General features: G+C 38.6%; 1 protein-coding gene and 1 long non-coding RNA gene across 4 annotated transcripts in view; one reads left to right on the forward strand and one right to left on the reverse strand.

Moving 5' to 3' along the window:
- The window catches only part of adamts9 (ADAM metallopeptidase with thrombospondin type 1 motif, 9), a 267,099-nt gene that overhangs the window by 84,839 nt on the left and 163,119 nt on the right, over positions 1 to 19,141 (reverse strand). Inside the window, exon 29 of one of the 2 annotated variants that reach the window (XM_072280518.1) lies at positions 11,768 to 11,935. In XM_072280518.1, the coding sequence (XP_072136619.1) occupies positions 11,768 to 11,935 (168 nt within the window). Of the gene's footprint in view, positions 1 to 11,767; positions 11,936 to 16,175; positions 16,264 to 19,141 lie in introns of those variants that run through there. The other variant, XM_072280519.1, reaches the window with a different exon arrangement.
- LOC140211083 (uncharacterized) overlaps positions 1 to 19,141 on the forward strand; it is a 50,986-nt gene that overhangs the window by 15,703 nt on the left and 16,142 nt on the right. The window contains exons 2-6 of one of the 2 annotated variants that reach the window (XR_011889381.1): positions 3,479 to 3,620; positions 4,091 to 4,185; positions 9,057 to 9,165; positions 17,389 to 17,474; positions 18,114 to 18,154. This is a non-coding gene — a long non-coding RNA (uncharacterized lncRNA). Of the gene's footprint in view, positions 1 to 3,478; positions 3,621 to 4,090; positions 4,186 to 9,056; positions 9,166 to 17,388; positions 17,475 to 18,113; positions 18,155 to 19,141 lie in introns of those variants that run through there. The other variant, XR_011889380.1, reaches the window with a different exon arrangement.

Genomic DNA, 19,141 nt, shown 5'->3' on the forward strand with positions numbered 1-19,141 from the left:
TCAGTGAGATAGGGAGTTGTCTATCCCAGCATGTGAAGACAGACTCTGGCAGATTGAGCGGACGAGACCAGTGGAAGGTCCAACGGTCAAGAGGGCGGTCTCTGCAAGCGTCATGTAACATGTAGAGCACGACAAGACACAGAAGATGTCCTGGTCATCCACTGCTCCTAGTCCCATCACCAGCCATCTCGACTCTGTCTTGCCACTGGATCCAGATGGGAATTGGGAAGAGAGAGTGAGGCAGATGCTGCGCAACTCTCCTTCATTTAAATCCAAATCATGCACTGGTCTCGACACCATCATAATGGTGTCGAGGTCCTCATCAACGTCGACGATGGACGAACACATTCTGTCTATCAAATCCTCAGCCTCCTGAATGATCTAGTGTTCATCCAGTCCTAGCTCCAACTCCTTAACGTGGTCCTTAAAAAGCTGCAGCTGGATGCACTTCTTGCAGGTGTAGTCATGATGGACACTGGAGGTCTCTCTGCCTTCCCACATTCTGCAAGAGGAGTATTCCATTATGCTGCCTGGCATGCCTACTGCTCTAAATGTGCAATAAGAAAGAATAAATAACACAAAAAAATCTACCTATGGTCTACGCCTCTTCTTGTGAAACCCTTGATGAGCTGAAGCGTTGATGAGCCAAAGTCTCAATACTCCACTCTAACACTGGCCCATTCACACAATGGTTGCCCTGCTTAATCCTAACTCCTTTTTACTGGACCTTGCCAAGTGCCTAATTATGCACAACCCAATGTCTCCTTGGGAACTGAGGTGCACAGAATGTGCCGATACACCTCACTCACTTCTTTGAAACTCACTCTCCCTCTATGCAATCCTTTTTCTCCTCAGGAACCATGGAAAATGTAAAATTATTGCATGGCACATTTGATGTTTAACTGCCTGCATCTCCTAATCCAACATGCCCAGGACCCCTGGACATAAATATGTACTAGTCTCTCACCAGCTAATTAACATTCTGCATATCTTCTCTTCAACTATGCACAGCTGCACAACTTCACATTTTACCACAATGTTACCTCATATGCTTAGCGATTCCTGTCTATGTCCTTTTACAGACTCTCTGCATTCACCTTACACCTCCCTTCCCCACTTAGCTTCACATCATCAGCAACTGCATGCTCTTCAGTCTGTTCTTTCACCTCAGTAATTAATTATGTATAAATATCCAAGTGTAAAATACAGATCTTGCTTGGAAACCACTAGTGATAGTCAGCCAACATGAAAAATTCTCAGTAATATCCAGACTTTGTTTTCTGACTCGTGGATTCATGTATTACCACTACCTCCATGGACACTTACTTTTTTAATGTGGCAAAATAGCAAATGGTTTATTTAAAACTAGTTACACAGCAAGTTCTGATTCCTCTTTATTTAACCCTGTTGTATCCATCAGAAGAAGCTGCTTAACTTTGTCAAATATGGTTCTCCCAACTTTAAAAACATGCTGATTCTCTAAAATTACAATATGATTCATTTAAATGTCTAATCATTATCCCTTGACATTGTCCCGTATGCCCCCATATAAATATTCTACAGGGTCATCAGTGACCAAAAATTTTAACTTGGGTCAAACAAAGGTTTGTGACTTGCCATTGTCCTCAGAGGAACTGGTGCCTTATTTCTGAAGTACTGCCACAACATTGAGGTCAATTATACATGTGAAAGTTTACAGAAAGCAGCAATCTGTAACAATCTTGATACTATCATAATTACACTTCAAATGCTGTGACATTTAGATTGCAATACCTACTTTTTATGTTCACAGTGAACTTAAAAGAAATAAACTTTCTGGATTTAGCTAATATTAAAACAGATTCAATATATTGGTGTCAATGTTGAAGAACCACCCTTTTTTCAAATGGAAGAGGGTTGAGGGAGAGGCTGCTAAAACTATAAACTGGGAATACGTCACAATCTCACCAACAGGTTGTGAGACGTGTACATATCCCATGTCATTCATCTTTATTTAAACCAGGCTCCTATATGCACAGTGGTCTTCCTGGCTCCTAATCTAATAATTGTTCTCAAATTCACAGTTCTACCTGATCCATACTGTTGGGACATCAATTCCAACCAATAGGATATGATATTAAACTATGTTCATAAAGCATACTGACCAGCAAAGCAACAGGTAAACTGCTGCAAGTTCACACACTGCTGCTGGTCACCCGGTGAAGTACAACAAAGTACTGCAAATGGGAAGTTGCTGGTGAAGATGAACCGACAATTTTGGGTCTCCTGTACTTAGTTAAGAATCCTGACTTGCTCATAACAGTTTATCTCAGAATTAATTGCCTTGTGAGCTAATAGGTCTAACATAGATAGACATAATGGACAAGTTGAGCCTACTTCTGTACTATGACCCTCTCTGTAAGTTCCAGCCATGAAAGTCTTTGCTTATTTATGTTAGAATGAAATTAAGCATAAATAACTTATCATAGTTTGTGACCAGCAGAATGACCAAAGCTAAATTAATTAATTGGATCATATTGTATGTTTTTGACATGCAGTTCTCTTATATCTTTTGAAATAGAGTTAATTTAACATTTAGGAGTGTATTCTTAACCTAATATGACTCAATGCGAAAGAAATGGAATTTGTCATTGCCCAATTATAAGTATGATGATGGGAATAAAAGCCAGAACTGGAAACTCTAACTCTTGTCCATACTGGGCTTTCGACCTCATTAGTATCAAGGATTAGCAGTTGAAGGAAGGAGACATCTATAGTGCCTTCTGCCTTGCTGGGTAGGGGAAGGGTTGATGTGAAGAAGAACATATGGTAGAACTTTCTGGCTCTATAATAGTCTTAAAAAAATCAAATTTATTTTTTGCTTCCTCTTTTCCTTTAAATCGTTGCACTGTGAAAACAAAAAAACAGATTAGATCTGATCTGACTGCTGCTCCAGTCTGTGATATCCACTCTCCCACAGGGCCTAAAACAGGCATTGGGCCCCACATTTACATTGATTAAAAACCTATTGCACAAATAAATCCTATTTTCATTCTTCATAATTCTCCAAACTTGCCCTTTGAACAAATGAGTTGCAAGAAGAGAAGAATGATTTAGTCAATTATATTTTTAAATTTCTATACATTAAAAATCATAAATTTATAATGTAAAGTTACTATTGCACATAGAAACAATGAAGGAAAAGTGTCCAGTTTAATTTCAGTTTTAAACATGGAAACTATTAAGTATTTGATAGTTTCTTGTCTATTACAACTCACAAAACTTGTGGGGTCATTTGATCTAATCATAATCAGTTATCACATGGCATGCACTTCATACCCAGAACAGAAAACATAAAGAACACTTGCCCTAAAGATGCAACATGCTTCCACATTGATAGTTTTAGCATTGTGTGCATCAATGCAAAATCAATGAATGAATAGTTGCACTGTAAAATAACATTTGAAACGTTATCTAATGATATATTTTGCTTTTCTAGGTTTAGTATCACCAGGTAATACTCGAAGCAAGGTTACCTGGGTGGTAAACATCTTTATGACTCATCTTTATGTGCCTGATTCATGAATGAAAAGAGTTGGCCTCTGGTAGCATTTTATGATGAACAAAACAAAGCTCCTTAGGTAGGTGTTTATGACTGACAGAAAAAAAAACTATAATGCAAACTAGAGAATTGTAATGTACTGCTCACAGCATTAAAAGGATGTACTATAACAAATTCAGGATAATTTATTGTGAAGGAATGCATTTATAAAACAGTTTGCACCTAATATACCTCTTACATCCAATACCGTATTTTGATCTTGCTTTCAAACGCATTTTCTTCGGCTCTCATGGCATGTATTATAACATATTTCTTTTCATTTATCACTACGAGTACAAAATGACACTTAACATATGTATGGATTGAAGAAGGAGCTCAACATTTTAGCTTCAATTGATTGATGCTGCATACTTTTTGAGCAAGGTCCTGCTTAACTTTGAAAATATTTCTTAAATTTTGAATCTCAATATTCAGAAACTTTTCCGACAGCTTTGACAATAACTAAACCTGGGGAGTGCCTTAGCTTAATAACAAAGAATTTTTTCAAAGGCTTTGTGGTGATGTAACGGGATTTACAAGCAGAAAGTTTTGAGCTTGGAGACAGCAATTGGGGACAGACTCTCAACTGTAATGATGCAAGGAAGGTGAGTACAACTTTTTTAGTGTGTGATTTCTGAATAAGTAGATCATGTACAGATATTTTTGTAATCTCTTAAATGCTCCATTGTCTAGCCATAGTGCCAGAAACTATGAATGAACTGTTTGAGGATATGAGTAAACCGCAACTGGAAGCAGTTTTGTTTGGAGAAGGATCACTAGGCTGATTCCTGGGATGAAAGAGTTGATACATGCAGAATGATTGTGAACAATGGGCCTCTGCTCAGAATGATTAGTAGAAAACTTGGTTATTAAACATCTAAAATTCCATGGGGATTGACAGGATGAGTAGTAAGAGGATACTTCTCTTTGTGGGGATATTCACAACAAGGAGGCACAGTTTCAGACGAAGTGTTGCCCTTTTAAACCATCATTCTCTCAGCAGGTCACAAGTTTTCGGAATTCTTTGTTCAGAGAGTGGAGGAGGTGGAGTCACTGAATATATTAAAGGTGGATTTAGACAGGCATTTGAAACATAAGGAAGTTATGGGATGAGGAGAGGGAGGAAAAGTAGTCTTAAGGCTAGCATTGGGTCAGCCATAACCTCATCGTACATAGAGCAGGCTTGAAGATCTAGATTCTCAGTGCTATCTGCTCTTTATCCAAGAGAAGGTCACACTCATCTTATCCTATTGCAGCTCCTCTTATCCTACTCCCTGTAAGGATGCCATTCCATTCTCCCAATTTCACTAGCTGCTATGATGCCACCCACATGCTTCTGAGACAGATTTCACTTTCCTTAATGGTAGTTGTCTGCTGTGGCTCTCAACTACGCCTGCTCTCCCTTTCATGGAATACTTCTCATTCTGTCTGCACCCACCCAGATCAATGATAGATTTCCCTTTATGTTCAACTTCCATCAATGGATCAATCTTCATAATTTCCACCTCCTTTAACGTGGAGCTGTAAGATACATTTACTTCTGATTCTAAAGGACTACTCCTCCCATCACTGCTTGGATCAATCTTCCACCTCTACCAACACCCCCGTCCCCTTGTGGTTCTCATTCAGGTTTAATTGTCATTCAATCATACACATTTATACGGCAAAATGAAACAGCATTCCACTGGGGTCAAGGTGCGAAACACAGTACATACGTCACACACTGCACATATAGTTATGATCCAACATATGGCACACAAAATCATATCAGCACAAGTTCCTGAAAGGCATGGTCTGAAGATTGATAGTGCATGGAATGGTGTCCTGGAGCCATGTTTCTGCAAGAACAAGTATACAGCAGTTCCTCATCTCGTGCTCATTCAGCAGATAAAGGCAAGTCAACTTGGCTCGCACTTGGTCAGTCGCAAGTTTGCCTTTCATGGAGCAAACTCTGGCGAGCAGCTCTGACAGAAGGGGCCAGACCCCAGCCCAGCACGGATTCCAGTGGGCCTGCTGTGTCTCTTTTCTATCCCACACTGCCTTTGGCACCTCCTCCCCTGGGTGGGTGTAACAAGTGACGCACGGCACGGGGGCTTGGTCTGTGCAACAGTTGAAGCCGTGCAGCTCCCCCACTGTTGGTTGTGCCAAGGAACCTATGAGATGGACTGACTGTATTTTATATTACCAATGTCCAACAGGGTCTTGTGATCACAAAAAAATGTTTAAGACACACGTTTGCACCACTTGTTAGACCCAAAGGCTGCTTTGTGCAAACGTGTCATCATCTTAACAGAACTCCTTTTGCATGACACTCCCCATTCAACCATAGGATGCACAACACCTTCTTCTCTTCCCTTGTCTAGGAACACAAATGCAACGTTCAAGTGTAGGGATGGCTCCCTTCTACTTATTCCAGTTTGGTGTACTGCATTCAGTGCTGACAATGTCATCTTCTACTTGTTTCGTTTCTCCATTCTACCAAGGGCTCTTAAATTGTTCTAACAATGTCCAGAGTTAATGTTTTAATTTTTGATTTGGCACCTTACAGTTCTGAGGACTCAATGAATTCAACTGGTTCACTTAACTTTTCAAAGTTATCAGAAATGGCCAGTGCTTATGTAAGGCCAACATTATACTGAGGATATCAAATCTAGTATTAGAATCCATAAGACCTAAGAGCAGAATTAGCCCATTTGACCTATCAAACCTGCTCTGTTATTCCATCGTGGTTGATTTATTATCCCTCTCAACCCCATTCTCCTGCATTCTACCCATAACCTTTGGCACCTTGACTAATCAAGAACTTATCAACCTCAGCTTTAAATATACTGAATGACTTGGTCTCCACAGCCATACAGCACTACAGCACAGAAACAGGCTCTTCAGTCTATTTAGTCTGTGCCAAATTATTATTCTGCCTGGTTCCATTGACTTGCACCTGCACCATAGCCCTCCATAACTCTCCCATCTATGTACTTATTCAAACTTCTCTGAGAAGTTGCAACTGAGTCTGCATCTGTCACTTCCACTGACAGCTCATTCTACACTTGCACCAGCCTCTGAGTGAAGTTTTCCCTCAGGTTCCTCTTAAATATTTCATTTTTTTCACCCATAACCTATGACCCTAGTTCTAGTCTACACAACCTGTGAAAAATTCTCCTTCCATTTTCTCTATCTATAGACCTCTTTCAAATCTTCCCTCAATCTCCTACACTCCAAGTAATAAGGTTCTAACCTATTCATCTTTTCCCTATAACTCAGGTCTTCAAATCTCTGCAACATCCTTGTAATTTCTCTGTACTTTTTCTATCTTATTGATATCTTTCCCGTAGGTAGGTGGCCAGAACTGTACACAATAATCCAAATTTGGCCTCATTAATGTCTTTTACAAATTCACCATAACACTGGGCTAGACCTAGCACAGAAATTGCATTCCAGTGAAGGATATGGGTCAGGAGACAGAAGGAAAAATTCAGGTAGTTTTAGAAAAAATATTTTGCTTTAGGTTTCATGTTTTAATAATTCACAATGGTTTAAATAATTTCAGTTTGCTTTTTATTAAAGATTGACAATATTTTAAAATGAGTTGTTATTTTAATTTAAAACATAACATTTTTTTAACAGCATTAAAAATACCTAATGCTCTTATGATTAGCAAGGTTAAGAGCAGGATTCACCAACTGTCAAGAGTTTTCAGGGCGGGTTAAAGCGAAGCCCAGCCACACTGAGACAATACTCTGGAGTCCATGATGTCATACATTTGTTGGGTAATGACAAAGCCCACCTACTGTCCCTTCATTATAAATAATATTACAGAGTGAGAATCTCTATAATAGAGGTTGAGAAGGTCATGATTACTCAAAATTGTGAATGATCAGCCACGCCAAAACCATTAATGATGAGAACAGTGGAGGGGCTAGATAATTTTCAATGTCCACATCTTTTAAGAGCTATCTGTGCTCGATAAGATCTGATCAGGACTGTAAAGAATACTCACAACTTGACTAAATGTTAAGCCAAAACAGTTTTCAAGACATCAGCATTATGTACAATTAAGTAGTTGGCTTGATTTTGCTTAGTGCTAGAAATCCCTTACCAGCAGTTCTCTTTAATGGGATCTTCCTACCTTGCAACATCATTGCCAAGAAGATGTTTAGAAGTGCCATGAGAAAATCACCTCATCTAAGCACTAATTTGAATCATGCACAATTTTGGCTTGGACTTTAGTTTTCCTTTAATATGAGTTCAAGTTCAAGTTCAGCTTTAATTGTCATTCAACCATACACATGAGTGCAGCCAAACAAAACAGTGTTGCTCTGGGGCAAGGTGCAAAACACAGAACCACAGTCACACACAGCATACATAATTAACCAGGCAGGATCCCCGAAATTACTATTCAAGACCACTGTGGGAGAGCATTGTCATCACAAGATTGGTAGAGTTTCAAGGACATACTCACCTTGCCCTTGCTTCTCAGCACAATTGCCATCCATATCACCTTCCTTCCAAACACACTTAAAAACATAAACTAAAGGTGGAAACAGTATTACTGAATAAAAGCATAGATTTTTAGATTTCAAAGGTATCAAGTCCCTAACTAAATGTCCCTGATGTATCTGCCTCTACTCCAGCCCTGGCAGTCTATTCGAGGCACTTACCACTCTCTGCGTAAAAAACCTACCACTGACAGCCCTGTATGCTTTCCTCCACTCACGTTAAAAGCATGTCCTCTACTGTTAGCCATTGCTGTCCTGCGAAAAAGGTGCTGGTTGTCCACTCTCTCTATGCCCTCTATAATCTTAAAAACCTCTATTATATCACATCTCATGCTTCTTCACTATACAAAGGAAAGCGCCTGCTTGTTCAACCTTTCCTCATAAGACATAATATCAAGTCCAGGCCGCACTCTGTTAGTTGCCCTCTGCACCCTGTCTAATGCTTCTACATCCTTCCTATAATGAGGCAATCAGAACAGAACACAATACTCTAAGTGTGGTCTACCTAGACTTTTATAGGTCTGCAACATTAGTTTGTGGCTCTTGAAATCATTCCCCTGACTAGTGAAAGACAGCAAACCCTACACCTTCTTAACCGTACTATCAATGCACAGCAACCTAGTGGGTCTATAGGCTTGGACCCCAAGATCCTTCTGTTCCTCCATACTGCTAAGAAATCTGCTATTAACCTTGTATTCTGTCTTCAAGTTCAACCTTCCAAATTTTATCACTTCACATTTTTCCAGACTGAGCTCCATATGTCACTTCTCAGCTCAGCCCTGCTTCCTATCAATGTCCCATCGTAACCTACGGCAACCTTCTGCACTATCCTAGGTTGCAGAAGGGTGTAAAGGAGGAAACTATAGACATCCCATCAATAATCTTCCTAATATCTGAAGATGCAGGGATAGTGCCTAACAAATGATACTGCCTGATGGTAGTGCCTAAGGACTGAAACATCAATTTATTCCTCCTCATAGATGCTGCCTGACCTTCTGAGGTCCTCCAGCCTATTACATGTGTTACTCTGAACATCGTTTCCACGGATGCTGCCTGACTGCCCGATCTGCTGAGTTCCTCCAGCGTGTTGTGAGTGTTACTCTGGATTTCCTGCATCTGCAGAATCTTTTGTGTTAACCAACTTAACATAAATTTTGTATAAATTACTAAGAAGGTTTATAAAGAATTGTGTTTGATCTTGTATTTATATGAAGTACCACCTGAAAATTTTTGAGCAAGATTGAATTCCATTGGAAAATAGGAGTTGTAGCAGCAGGTTTAAGGTTTGGAAAAAGTAAAAGCAAAATTTATTTTTAGACTGGGAACTGTGTGCAGTGGAGTCCCTGAAGGATCAGTACAAGAACTCTACTTCTCTCTCTACGTAATAATAAAATACATTTGAGTATGCTGCGCACGTTTCTGCAGATGGAATAAAACTCTGAGGCAAGGAGAACTGTGAGGAGGAATAGACAAAGGAAGGAGCACAATATTAAAAAGGACAAAAGAACTAGGATTTTTTGTTTTACGTACATTGTAGGTGAAATAGGCAGGATAGACTAAGAAAGTGGTTACAAAAGTAACAGGGTTCTGTTGAATGGAAGTGCAAGGCAGTTTTGTACTGCGATGAGTTTTGAGTGCCATGCTTTAAGAAAGAAAGGTTCAGAGAGGGTGCAGAAAAAAGTTATTAAAATGCTTCCAGAGATGACAGTGTTTATTTATTTTTCTTGGATAGATTGGAGAGCTGGAATTGTTTTTCTTGGAATGGAAAATGTCTTGAGGCAATCTAAAGAAAGTATCTAAATCATGAAAGTTACAAACAGAATTGATACAGTTGAAACTTGTGTTCATTGGCAGAATGGTCAATAATAAGGGGACGAAGAGTGAAAGAAATTGTTGAAAGTATTGGAAAAAGCGCTTTACTCAGCAAGTGGCTGCCATGCATTGTAGTGGAAGCAGATTCAATTGTATCATTCAAAACAGACCCGGATAAGTATTTTGAAGGCAATGAATCTGCAGGGCTATAAGAACAGCCAAGTGGAACCAGCTAGCGTGATCTTAATTGGAACTATTGCAGACTCAACAAATGGAATGGCCTCCTTACAGACTGTAGCCATTCAGCTTTCCAGCCCATTTTTTTTTGGATATGTGGCTTCAGCGTTTACCTTGAGGAGGTTAGCTGTATCTGTGGAACGCAGTTCTGTGTCAGCCCAAGATGGGCGTTAATCTACTTCATGGTTACCACTTGTGGTGTGGTCACCACAGTCACACATATTGGCCTTCTTTCAATTTTGTGTGAAGGAACAACTTCAAAGTAGTATGATTTTTTTTACCTGACTCTGGATCTAGGCACAACGGCAGCTATATTTCATTAGGAATTTGAAAGGACTCTCACGAAGTTCTACAGACATGCCATGGAGAGCATTCTAGTTGGTTGCATCAGCACCTGGTATGGGAGGGTCACTACACAGGATCAAAAAAAGCTGCAGAAAGTTAAAAACTCAGCCAGCTCCATCATGGGCACTAGCCTTCTCAGCATCCAGGACGCCTTCAAAATAATACCTCAAACAGGCGGCATCCATCATTAAGGATCCCCATCACCCAGGACACGCTCTCTTCTCATTGCCACCATCAAGGAGGAAGTAGAGGAGCCTGAAGACACACACTCAATATAGTAGAAAGAGCTTTTACCTTTCCACCATCAGATTTCTGAGTGGACAATGAACCCAAATACACTACCTCTCTATTTATTTTTGGTTTTTTTGCTCCCTTTTTACACTACTTATTTAATTTATATACTATATAATACATTATACAATAATATATATATATATAAAACTCTAATTTATAGTTTTATCAAACAACACATTTTGCGACATTTACCAGTGATATTAAATCTGATTCTGATTCCTTTAACTGGCTTGCATAATGACGTTTGGTTCATAGAATGGGCCAAACTGCCCCGCTTTCTGTATTTTGTCAGATAACTTATGTGCTTTGAAGATGAGACATAGTAGATCACAATAGATCTTCAGCATAGGGAGCATTTTCCCTGACCCTAACTCCTCTGATCTGCCGTGTTTCTTAAGTAATGGGCAAAAGCCGTTCAACTTACAAGGTCTATAAGGATCACAGTATCCTGATATAAGTAGTTCTGCTGGTTTCATGACAGTAGACTGCTGGACCTGGAGAGGACTTATCAATACACCAACCTTTTAATAAAATACCAGTTCTCTATACCATTGCATACAAGAATCATGATAACAGCCTCACTTGAAACAAAAGATTATGAGCAGGAGTCTCTTTCTACAAATCTGAGCATATAATTTTGGCCTGTGCTCCAGACCAATACTGATGAAATGCTGCATTTTCAGGGCTCTGGTTGCTCCCTCAGCTGGCTGTTAAGTACCCTATAGAACTAATAATTAGCTATTCAGCTAAGACCTCAAATTAGCTATCTCCACAGGCAGCCAGGAAACCCTGAAGTCTGATCTCAAAACAGAACCACAGTCCTGGGTTAAGCGAGACATGTAGTCTTGGCTGGTACTACGATGGTGGGAAAAATGCAAACAAAAATCTCCTTTACTCAAAAGCAGATATTTTTACACTTCCTTTACTGTTCAGTAACATAGAATTTAAAGGGAAACCATAGAATAAATAATTTCAATAATTTGTAGTAAGTCTTATAATTTACCTCTGACCATTCTCCAGTTTTCCACTTAGGACATCTACCCCCTCGACATCGTTTTTGTGATTTAGGTTTCTCCAGATGTTTACAATTTTCTTCCTCTATTTCCTTTCCTTCTTTATTCATGCAGTAAACAGTACGATATTTACTTCCTTTCCCACAGGAAATGGAACACTGAAAATAAATTAATTATAAAATTTAATTTTACTTGTTCAGTATTCCTTATAGTTCTAAAGAGAACATCTTCTTTAGTCCTCTCTTAAGCATAATACATCAACTAGGAAGAAGGAGTGCAAATACCACAATTGTAAAGGAACAGACAGATCAGCTTTTACTCTGTTCATTTTAATGGAAGCCATGTGCTTTTATAGCTGGCTCCAGTAATCAGAGCTCCTAAGGAATCTGATGTACCTGGGATGCTGAGCGATTACTCAGATCATAAATAACACACTGTTGTTCTCTCATGACCCCCCTTTCTAACCAATTATTTGACTACAAACATATGCAATTACTGTCTTCAAGAATGGTTAGTAGATACATTAAAATCAAAGAAAATTAATTTTTTCAAAGCATGAAAACACTTGTGAACAGCGGCAGAGGCCTGATGCATGAAAAATCTCTTTATATCTCTTTAAAGGAAATACATCTGAAGAAAGTAGCTGGGGAGACTCAAACATTCCAATTATTCAGATCAGAGTAGGCGGAGAAATGACATTAAAACTCAACATGAAGTAAATCCTACACTACCAACATTAATTTGTAACAGCATCCACTGAACAATCAAGACTCCAGAGCAATGCACACGAAATGCTGGAGCATCTTGGTAGGTCAGGCAGCATCTATAGAGAGGAATATACAGTCAATGTTTCAAGCTGAGGCCCTTCATTACGACTGGAAAGGAAGCCAGAATAAGGAGGTAGGGGAGAGGAGGTGTACAAGCTGGCAGGTTATATTCCTGGCAGGTGATATCTGCAGGCACATGCTTAGTGTGAAATAGTGGGCAAATCCCAAGAAATATCATGTTAGTGCAGTGGATTGGAGACAGATACAAAAGATTTACCTTCTTTTACGTTACCTAGAACTATAGAAAAACAAGCCTGAAATATGTTGAAACTTGCAGCTCACAACTTAATTAAATCTCCTGAGCTTTAAATTTGATAAGAATTTTGTTAAACTCAAATAGTATAAATCGAATAATAAACTCAGCTTGCTCAAATTTCATTTATTAATTTGGGTAATAATTTTTTTAGGCTGATTGCATTACATTTTCATACGGCTCATAGTCATAGTCATAGTCATACTTTATTAATCCCAGGGGAAATTGGTTTTTGTTACAGTTGCTCCATAAATAATAAATAGTAATAGAACCATAAATAGCTAAATAGTAATATGTATATTATGCCAGTAAATTATGAAATAAGTCCAGGACCAGCCTATTGGCTCAGGATGTCTGACCCTCCAAGGGAGGGGTTGTAAAGTTTGACGTCCACAGGCAGGAATGACTTCCTATGACGCTCTGTGTTGCATCTCGGTGGAATGAGTCTCTGGCTGAATGTACTCCCATGCCCACCCAGTACGTTATGTAGTGGATGGGAGACATTGACCAAGGTGGCATGCAACTTAGCCAGCATCCTCTTTTCAGTCACCACCGTGAGAGAGTCCAGTTCCATCCCCACAACATCAAATAAAATATTTAATTATGTAAATGTGCATGGATGCAGATAAAATATTCACAATGCCGAGAAAAAAATTATGTTCAAATAGAATGCGGAGCACAGTAGGATCGTTGTTCGCAATACACCAATACAGTGCCAGAAGACTGGGTTCAGCTATGCTGCTTTCTGTAAGGAGATTTATGGACACTTTGAGACTGTGTGGGTTTCCTGTGGGGGCTCTGGTTTCCTCCCACATTCCAAAGACATTTGGGTTAGTAGGTTCATGGGTTATGTGGGTGCAAGTGAGCAGGAGGGGCCTGCTACTGTGTTGTATCTCCAAAGAAATAAATAAAAATAATGACATTGACAGTAGCAAAATCTCACAATATCATTACCAATATTTAGATATTCCGAGGCAATATACAGAAGCAGTATTGCAAATATGATGCAATTCAACTTAAAATGCATTTAAAAGAATCTGCTTACAGAGATAAGAAACCTTCATTTTGCTGGAACCCAGGTGATATAAAAATGCAGACATCATAACTAAATAGTAAGTTAATATTTTCAATAATCAGAAAGAGATTGTTTTCTCTTTCCAGTAAATACCTACTCCCAAAAAATTCAAAGGGACCATGAGATGAAGAAAGAAAATTTAATTAATGAGGGTAACCTAAACCTGTCAATGAATACCAGCAGGAATACTGGTTAGCTTCTTGGGGAACAAGGCAAAACTTAATTACAACCGACATCAGCATGCTAATCATCAAAAAGGATAGATTTTCCTGTATTTCCATTAAAGTGGATTGTGATATCTACTTTCATTAAAGAAAGGGAAATCACTCAGGTTTCTCACAGGCAATGTAGTCTGAGTTTCTGATATTCATCAAGACAATTTACTTATATGCGCAAACACGAGGAATTCTGCAGATGCTGGAAATTCAAGCAACACACATCAAAGTTGCCGGTGAACGTAGCAGGCCAGGCAGCATCTCTAGGAAGAGGTACAGTCGACTGTACCTCTTCCTAGAATTTACTTATATGTGTGGCTTGTGGAAAGCACCTAGGTTTACATGTCATTGTACATATCCATGCATGACAATAATTAAAATTAGTGTATTGGCAGAGTGGACTTGCATCACATTCATCAATGTAACGAATGTGAGAGAAACACTGCCTATAACTATCAAGCACAATCAATCAATGTAGACAAGGTTAGATGAGGTTGGATGGATGGGAAGATAAGACGGTATCCTATTGTTAGTCTCATTCTCCTTTTAGCTTGCAGATATGGCATACCTTGCCAAAATAAAATGCTGTTTCATCTGCCAGCCTGACTTAGGAACAGATCAATAGGTAAGATCTGGGTCACTCAACTGCTACCCTTTCAATAATCCAGTGAAGACTGCATCATAGGTACACTGAAAACCCGGCTTGCAGCACCATCATAGACATGTAGGTACAGACAACACACAGAACATAAATTATCCAGAAAGTGAATATGATTTGACGTTTCATGTACAATCTAAGCAACAGGGCTCCCACTATTTGTTCCAACTTTATTTGGACAGACAGAGCAACGAGAGCTGCAAAGTTCTTTCAATCATATTCAGTTCCAATTGCTTTAATAATTTCTTAATCCTTCCAGTTTGCATTTATTTGCAATCAAAAGACTTGTCCACTACTGTGGTAACCCAACAACTAAATAAAATGATCTTCAGATAAATTACATAAATATTGTTTAACTTTCAATGTAACATCTACCATTGAAACTTTAAAAATTCCCAAAAGTAAGCTTTATTTAATAATATCATTGTCAAATGACCACACATTCCAAATGCTAATTAAATCACACTGTTGTCAGTCTTCTGGGAATAACACATGCAAGACAAAGCTCCATGCTAAAGAATGTTTGCCATAAAGGTCTCTCTCTTTCTCTCTCCTTGGGAAAAGTGGATAAGTGATAAGCCAGTCTTAACCTGCTTTAGCAAAGGATAACCCTTAACATTTTTCAAGCCATAAAGTAGCTTAGCTAAAATTAATTGTAAAAAAAACAATCAGCCACATATGATTCTTGCAAAACCTTAAATATACCAATTCAATTTAAAGATAGCTTGCTGGTGGTGTAGTGGCATCAGCACCGGACTAGCAACTCAGCCACGCAAAATGCTGCCTGATGCATCACAGGGTGTGACAAGAGAACAACAATATAAAGAGCATGCAGAAGATAAAAGCTGCAACCCAATAACCTTGTGCTGAACAAAATTTCTCTAGTTTGTAATGTTTTAAAGCAGATGCTGTGTGATAACTCTAAGGCTGTATAAATGAAAATAACATTGATGTTTGAAGTCACTAATAATATGTTGATGTCTGCATTATAACATTTACTGGCACAGAAAAGTAGGTCCTTTTAGAGACTATAAAATATGAAAATTCATAAGTTTAATGTATAATCATTATCTAACTAGCCACTAATTGATCAAATATCTGATGTCTGATTGATGTTTTATTTAGTGTGGAACAGTAATATTAAAAACATTTGATTGCAGAATTTACAATATCAACTCCATACTTTGAGCCTTTAATTAGTAACATACTTGTCTCTTCATATCATTACACAACATCATGCATACTTATGATAAGATTGAATGTAAAAATGTTACACAGGCTGTCCTTGAAGAAAAAGTATCAGAAAATGTTCTTTGTTATTAGCTTAGTGCAGAGCTGTATTACCATTACGATTGTACTTTATCTTGTCCTGTGCTAAGATTTTTTTCATATTTAACCTATCAACAAAAATGTAGGTGTCTCCTTTTGACTGAAGTTGCGTTTCCATATTTCAACCACCTAAAATGCATAAGAGAAAATATTAGGTTTCAGAGGAAAAAAAGTTATTTATTTGACGTACTGCTTGAATAACTTAACTCTGAGAGCCTTGCAGAAAGTCCTTCCTCTCTACATTGATATGAATCTTGCTTTTATGTCAAAGAAATGTTTTGCCAAGTTAACTTTGTAGTAGGAAATGCACAGTCATATCTGTTGGAAGATCTTTACGTTGACAATGATTGTTCAAAATGTTGACATTTCAGTGCAAGTCAAATCTACAGGAAATGATCTTTGAAACAATATGGTTATCAGATAACAAGTTAGACCTTGGGCTATTAGGGAAAATGCAACAGAAAGAGTTGCACATTAATCTGGCTCTACTTCAATTATTTTACAACAGCTAACAAGATAACTCCAATCAAAACATAGGAAAAGATACCAATTATAATAAACATAAATCAAACATTATTTCATAATTTCCTTTAAATTTTTAAAATGTATATACAAAGGTATTTTCTGAAATCTATTTTGCAACATGTGGCGTGGCTAAAATAAATATTTTAATGGCAGTAGACAACTAGGTTTGGTGTGGTGGGGACAAGGAGGGGGAGGGTGTGGGGCATATTCAGGACACCCACCCCTTTGATTCCAAAGGCCAGTCTGATACATTTTTTTAGGCTGCGCAACCTTTAGTGGCTCGATCCTGCTCAATATTTGCAGATAGATCTACAGTGATTATTGGACCTTCAAGTTCCGATAGCCAGAGCACTTGATATGCCTTATTTACCTCTTTATAGAGTATACATGACCTTAGCGATGAGTTTTAAAGGGGCCATAGACAAATCCCAAGAAACTGGTGAAGTGACTCTGTATTTTGAAAATGCCGGAAGGAGCAGTACTGAAAATGTATTCCAGCCTGCTGACAACTAATGGATCTAAGAAGGGGAAAGAACTGAATGTTCTGATACTAAAGAAGGGAGGTTTCACAAAGAGGAAGCTTTGAAGGCCTTAACCTTAATGGTAAATACCATTAATGAGACTAAGTATGATAAAGATCGTGCACTGTTCATCAGCATGCAATTACATGCCATCTGAATGGATAAAAACCTTCTTACTTACATACTTAACATCCTGATTCTTTTTAAGAGGCCAACAGCTGAAATTCAATAACAACGGAGCATTGACCATCAGACCCCTTGTCAGAGCAAGCATTAGCAGTAACACAGTGTGAGGTAAGTAAACACAAGGTGAGGCACCACATGCTGGCGAGGAAGGTGTAGGAGTGAGTGGTAGTTGGAGTTAACTGCTAATAGGGCAGAGATCCAAAAGGCTAGAGCCATGGACCTAAGGCAATCTGACAAATAAGATCCAAAACTGAAACAATAATAAGAGACAGAGAGATACTATGATTTGCAGGTAGTATTTTGAAACAAAAGGACCTTCATGTAGAAGTCCAAGGATCTCTAGGCGGCAGTACAGGTACTTAGAGTGGTGAAGAAGGCAAGTGGAGTGCTTGCCTTCATTGGCCAGAACAGGGAGTCGCGGTATGGCTTTATAAAATATAGGTTAGGCTATTTCTGAAATAAGCTTTTCAGTTTTGGCCATAATACTACAGGAAGGATGCAATTGTACTGGAGAGGGTGCAGATGAGATTCATCAGGATTTTGCTTATGAAGGAATGCTTTAGTTATAAATAGAGACTGGACAGACAATTACATGGAGCAAAGCAGCTGAGAGGTATATAAAAGTATGAAGGCAGCTAGTTCCCAGAAGCAAAGATGTCATGATCAAAGGATGTAGGTTTAAGATGAGGATAAGTGATTTAGAGGGGATAATAATATAATTCTGATGATTTTTTTTTCATTCTTTAGATGAATGCAGAATGGTTTGCACCACATGAGAACATAGCGGAGGCAAGTACTAGAATAGAGTCATAGAACACTACAGCACAGAAACAAGTCTGCCGGCCCATTTAGTATGTGCCAAACTATTAATCTGTCCAGTGGCATTGAATTGCACCAGTACCATCCATGCTCTTCTTATTCATATATCCAAATTCCTCATAAATGTTGAAATCAAACCCACATCCACCACATCCGCCAGCAGCTCCGTCCACACTCTCATCACCCTTTGAGTGAGGAAGTTCCCCCTCATGTTCCCCTTAAGCCATGACCCAAACTAGGTGGTAAAGGCCTACATGTGTTTACCCTATTTGTACCTCTCATAATTTAGTATACCACTATCAAATCTCCCCTCTTTTTCCTATGCTCTACTCTTAAAACATTTAAGAAGTATGTGGATAAAAATGTGAATTGCCAAGCCATAGTAAGCTACAGATTAAGTGCCGGCAAATGGATCACTATAGATATGTTCTTAATGATCAGCAAGGGCTTGGTAGGCTGAAGGATTTGCCTCGGTGTTGTGGAACTCTATGATTCTTACTGAATTCTTATCATTAAGCTGCTTCTAAAAAGCACTAGGGGTCGTAATCCAAGAATCAATGTTCAATGGAGGGACTATTTGTATTGGAATTATGTGACGGGAATAGTGTTGGACAACTAAACGTAGGAGGAGGGTGTGGAATGCCAGAAGCAAAGACTATGGGACCACACAATATTCTGGCTTTAGTGATGAGGAACTAACCTGAATTAGCCAAACCCAACAAAGAAGGACATTATATCTACAGATATCGGTTGGGTTTAGTATCATCCTCCCCTTTTAAATGTAACCTGTAGTATTTATTTGGGAACTTCAATATTTTGTGATTCTCAAATACCTATTCTTCGGTCAATTCTAAGATAAAATGATAATGTCTTCCATTTATATGAAATACCATTGTCACTTATCCTTTGCCAAGAGCATACATTACATGCTGGTGGAGAGCAGCTACATATTAAAT

This window comes from Mobula birostris, chromosome 16, assembly GCF_030028105.1.
Source record: "Mobula birostris isolate sMobBir1 chromosome 16, sMobBir1.hap1, whole genome shotgun sequence".
Taxonomy (NCBI): Eukaryota; Metazoa; Chordata; class Chondrichthyes; order Myliobatiformes; family Myliobatidae; genus Mobula; species Mobula birostris.